Here is a 5235-nt window from a genome sequence, read left to right as displayed (position 1 = left end):
GCTCTGCAACTTAAGTCTCATACCAGAAACTATGCTACACACTCAGAAAAACCAAGTTCATATAACTTAAAGAATCAAGTATGCGGGTAAAAAGTGCAGAAAACTCAGTGAGAGAAAGTGAACTTAAAAAACTATTATGAATTAAGTTAAATGCACAATTTCATCATAAGTCAGGACATTGTTTGCATTTACAGTGTATGCTGGAGTGTGTCTGAGTAGGTGCAGGCATACTTTCAGTGTGTGTCTTGCCATGCATGGGGAGGGACAGCCAGGGACCAGGGAACTTTCCAGTGGAGGAGGAGACTGACACCAGGACCACTTCCCTTCATGGGAAATGTGTGGCCAGAGGAGGTTATAAATTCCTGCCCATGTTTATGCCTGTTCCACAGTCTTATCAATTCTCGTGTTATCAAGGCCGCAGAGAGGAAATGTCTAGGTCACATCTTGGGCTTTATTAGAGGAAAGGGCTGAAGCTTTTCAAGAAATTGACTGCGAAATCGGGAGGGTGGTCTGAAATACTTTTGCGCTGTTTCTTTGGTTTATTTTTTTTTTTGCGGATTGTTGGTGTCTGGCCATGATATAGAGCACAGAACATTATTTGACCGTGGCAGATTGTAGTAATTCTCAAACCTCAGACTACACTGTACTTACACCTTCTTTCCGACCATGTACAGCAGCGGTCTCTCCAAAGTTTCCAAATACGGACCACAGGCCCAAAACAAGATGCATCGCTCGGAAGGCCAGAGCTGCAGCTACTACATGCGCATCGTCTTCTTCTTCTCGTCTCTCATTCAGTCTCTCATCATAGTTAGCCTCGTGCTCTTTCTGGTCTGTGGTAAGACACGGGACTCGGCGTCAGAGGATCGCATCCTGGACCTGGAGCAGAGCTTCAGCCGGCTGTCCATGGAGAATGTTGCCCTAAAACAGCAGAAGAAAAACCTGACCAACTTACTCAACGCCACCATGACTGCAAAGGCTAGCAGTGATTTGGACCTGATCAAGCTGCGTCACTTATGCAACATAACAGTTCTTTATGTCCAAGAATATGACAAGAACCTGGTGAGAAACTGTGCTTTGGCTTATTTTTTTGCTGTCTTTAGTATGACTGTGTTCCTGCTGTACCTGTGATTTAATTTCTAGATATTTTCAACAGCAAGAGAAAATAATCTTTTATCTTTTTTTGTTTTTTGGCAGGGCTCACTGACTAAGTAATTAGTTACAGACAAAGAGAAACACATATCAGTATGCAATGCTTTACTAAATCATGATGAAAATGGCTATAAAAGCTTTAGTCATCTAAAGAGGTGTAATGGTCTCATGCTGGTTTCAGATAGTCAATTCACACCACTGATTGCTTCAGTGCAAGTGAACTGCACTTCACCAGTATTACCAGTTTTAGAACAAGAGGCAATGCAACTGGTTATTTGAATTTAAGAAAGGATTCATATATAACAATGTATAACAAATGCTTATGTTTGTGAATGATATGATGTTTTCCCAAATCACACAACTGGTCGAGAACAAACCACTGAAACAGAGATGTTTCTTTTCTTTCTGTGAACAGCAACTGTGTAAAAGGGCGTTGGACTCTTGCAATGCCAGATATTTGACCAATCCCTAATGCCAAATGCGTAAGTATGATATTTCTTTAGTGCTAACCCAAAAAATAATCAAACAAATCAATGAAACATTTGGGTTATTCTCCCTAACACTCACATTTGAAGCAGTTGCCTCATTTATTTGAAATTGTTTTTGTTTTCTTCTTTTTTTGTGTGTGTGTGTGAAACAGCACGATATTCACCCTGTAACTGTGGGGCTGAGGTTGAACGTCTGAAAGCCAAGCTTGACCTTGTGGAGTCCAGCTTCACCCAAACAACTCAGAGGATGAGGATGGAAATGGTCCAGATTGCTAAAGACAGGGACCGCCTTAACTTGGATGTCATTCAACTGAGGAGGGAGAAGTCAATACAAGAAAAGGAGTTGCAGCTCTACAGGGAAAAATCAAGAGAGGAGTTTTCCAAGTCTGTGAGTTCTGTCTCCAGTGTCTCCAGGGCTTTCCTACAGAAGATCGAGTCTCTCTTCCCTTCCCACTTAGCCTTCCAGCTCAGTTGTTCAAAGCAGAGGGAACACCTGGAGCAGATCCGCTCCAACTGCACCAGCCTATCCAGAGAAGTGGAGGACAAGCTTCAGCATTACCTCAACACTGTGGGGAACCAGGTCTCGGACATCCAGACTGAGAACAACCGCTTGAAAGCAGAAAACTGGGGACTCTCTGGCGTGATTGAGCAGCACAGACGGAAAGTGGAAGAGCTTCAGCTGAAACATGATCAGGAAAAAGAGGGACTCCTGCTGGAAAAGATTAAACTGATTGGAATGGTCGACGTCCTGGAAAACACTGTCAAATATAAAAATAAAGAGATTGATCATCAAGTGGAGAAACTCAAGCTTCTCAACATGTCATGTGTACCAAAGGTAAGAAAAGCATACTCAGTTGTGTTTTCCATTCATCTTTTAATTATCAAGCTTATACGCAGATTACTCAAGATACTGATGGAAAATGCATGTGAAAAATGTTGCCAGAAAATAATGATCAAGAATCTGCTTTTTACCTTCAATAACATTGGTTTCATTTTATTTCAGACAGCAAGTCAGTTTCCTTTGGGCTCATCCAGCTCCTCTAGGGTTGGCAGTCATGGTAGGACAGTGTCAGTGTTAGGTTCCACTGCATTTAATAAGCCTGCATCAACTGGAATAGGCTCCTCAAGTTCCTTCTCTTCCCCTGGGTCAGGTCCAAGCCTGGGCTCAACTGGGTCAGTGTTTAATAGGCCCGCATCAACTGGAATAGGCTACTCAAGTTCCTTATCTTCCCTTCGGTCAAGCCCAGGTCTGGGCTCCTCTGGAACAGCAGTCAATAAGCCAGGATCTGGAGGAGCTTTCTCAACCTTTGGATCAACAAGGTCAAATCCAAATTTGAGCTCAGGTGTGTTAGGTTTGAATCAGCCAGCACAGAATGCAAGAGGTTCCTTTGGCCTGGGATCTTCCGTTGGGTCAATAGGATCAGGTCTAAACCTCGGCTCAACCTCGTTAGGCTCAAACAAGCCAACAGGCTTTGGATTAGCCTCATCGTCTGCTGGATCAGCTGGGACAAATGGGGCAACTGGGGCAAGTGGATCAGCTGGGTCAACGAGTAAAAGTGGATCACCCAGCTCTGGATTCTCTTTGTTTGGATTTGGGAGCAGTAACTCAGGACAAAGTAAGACAGGAAGTGTACCAGGGAGAGGAGCGTCAAGTGGACGTGGATATTCATTTAATACAGGACGGACAAATGGAAATCTTCAAAGTAAGAATCAGTACATTCAGTAGTTGCAGTAGTTTGTCTGCAGTTTATCATTCTTATTCCAGGATTTTTATAAATAAAGGTTCGATATATTCTCAGATACATGTGGTGGTATCAAACCATGCAGATAATTGTAGTTTTATTTGCCCCAATTAGAGATCACAGTGTTTTTAGAAATTGTGCAGCAACACATGGTTCCAGAAACCGTGTGTATTCTGGATAGATTTAAGGGAAGTTGGTGGATTATCTCGGGTATCTATTCGGTCACGTGGCCCTTTAAGAAAACACGAAATACAATGAGCATGACTGCATATTATAGTAATTCCTTCATCACACTTCAAATGATTGTCATGTTTCGGTTTTGTGTGATTTATCAGAAAGTTGCTGCAGTTCTTTAATGACAAATCAATGTTTTCTAATGTTTAACCAACAGCGAGCTTGAGTCAGCACCTTCAAGATATGCAGCGCCTGCTCAACAGCCCTAGCAAAGAGTAAGTACGCAGTCACTTTAGTCGTGGTTTTTAAATGTTTGATGTGAAGTTTTCCTCCTGTTTTTGTCATGTAAGAAGGCTTTAATCTATATTTATATCACTGAGAGAGTGAGAAAAAAGACAAGTTATGTCGACCTTTGCCTCCATAGACAATATTTGTTTGTAGAATCAGATCATTTATTTATTATAGCGGTTTTGGTCCCTTAATTGGAAAAAATACTGTGTAATAATTTCTTTCTTTCTTTCTTTCTTTCTTTCTTTCTTTCTTCTGCAGGGACAAAGAAAGCCTCACAAGAATACTGGGTTAGACCTTATGGGAATGACATGTATTTTTTATTTTTTTTTCTGTCTTAATGCAAACTTTTCTCGGTGAGTTAGTGTCTAGCAATAAATGTACTGATTAACATGCACTGGCAGTTATGACAATTAATACAGTATACCAATATGCATGTATGGAAGTATTTTGAATAACTTTTGCATTTTTGAATTTGAAAAGTTTTTGGCTCACGCATGATTTTACACTTCAATTAACCAAAGAATAAATAAAATCTTTGTTTGAACTTGATTACACCAACTGTCCCTGTCTCTTCTTGTTCTTTATAAACAAAGCTATTTAAAATATTACTCTGTTCAAACCCGGAAATAACTGTTTGTCCCTGGCTAATTGTCTTCAAATGACTCCTCGACCCCCCCTCCAGGAGGCAATTTACTGGCAGTACGATTTAATCCGTCCAGCATGTTTATGTTTACCTGCCAACCTGTCAGTAGGCCTGCAGATGCATGTGGGAGCTTTGGAAAAGCTCTTGTATGTAACAGTGAGAAAGCTCTTCACTTCTGAAAACACGGATTTCCATTGCCTAAATAAAATCTAAAAATATCTCTAATGAAGAATATGTGAAGGAAGAACAATGGAACTTGTCATGGTGTCTTATGACCGATCCCAAAGCAATACTAAAAACAACAGCCAGATCATGTCTTCAGTCTTCGCTGAATAAATACTCCAGTCTTTGAACTATTGTGGGATATGAACGACATTTCCCTTACAACATCAGTAATTAGTCAAATGTTTAGCATTGTGTAATTGACATGCAGGATCACAGCCTCACTTCAGGACAAACGGCATGTCATTTTGTTTAGCTTCACACATCACGGTGCCAAAATGGAACGGGGAAAATAAGGTCAAGTTCTTCTGGGAGACGTGTTATAGGATGGACTGAAACACAGGATCTGTTAAAACTGCTTTGCTGAAAATTCATCCCATTGACACTGGTCTGTGCAAACACGTTTCCATGCCATCATTTTCCTGACGACTCATGTCATTTCTGTATTCCCTGTGTGCACATGACACAGATCCCCACTGCTATTGTTGAAACTGGAGCAACAGACAATAGCAATAACTGAATGGAG

The 5235-nt window shown here is 41.1% G+C and overlaps 1 protein-coding gene across 1 annotated transcript; it reads left to right on the top strand.

The window, feature by feature from the left end:
* Positions 1 to 666: 666 nt before the first annotated feature.
* On the top strand, positions 667 to 4398 carry LOC311503694 (uncharacterized protein; the record flags this gene model as incomplete). Its single annotated transcript, XM_084566558.1, has 5 exons — positions 667 to 1069; positions 1790 to 2472; positions 2641 to 3340; positions 3771 to 3828; positions 4103 to 4398. 5 exons carry the CDS (start codon positions 667 to 669, stop codon positions 4134 to 4136), a joined length of 1878 nt encoding a protein of 625 aa, XP_084422684.1. The 3' UTR covers positions 4137 to 4398.
* Positions 4399 to 5235: the final 837 nt, after the last annotated feature.

Source organism: Chelon labrosus (assembly GCF_963514085.1).
Source record: "Chelon labrosus genome assembly, chromosome: 18".
NCBI classification, from domain to species: Eukaryota; Metazoa; Chordata; class Actinopteri; order Mugiliformes; family Mugilidae; genus Chelon; species Chelon labrosus.
Note: the sequence above shows the minus strand (reverse complement) of the source record. Positions and strands in the feature narration are given on the sequence as shown.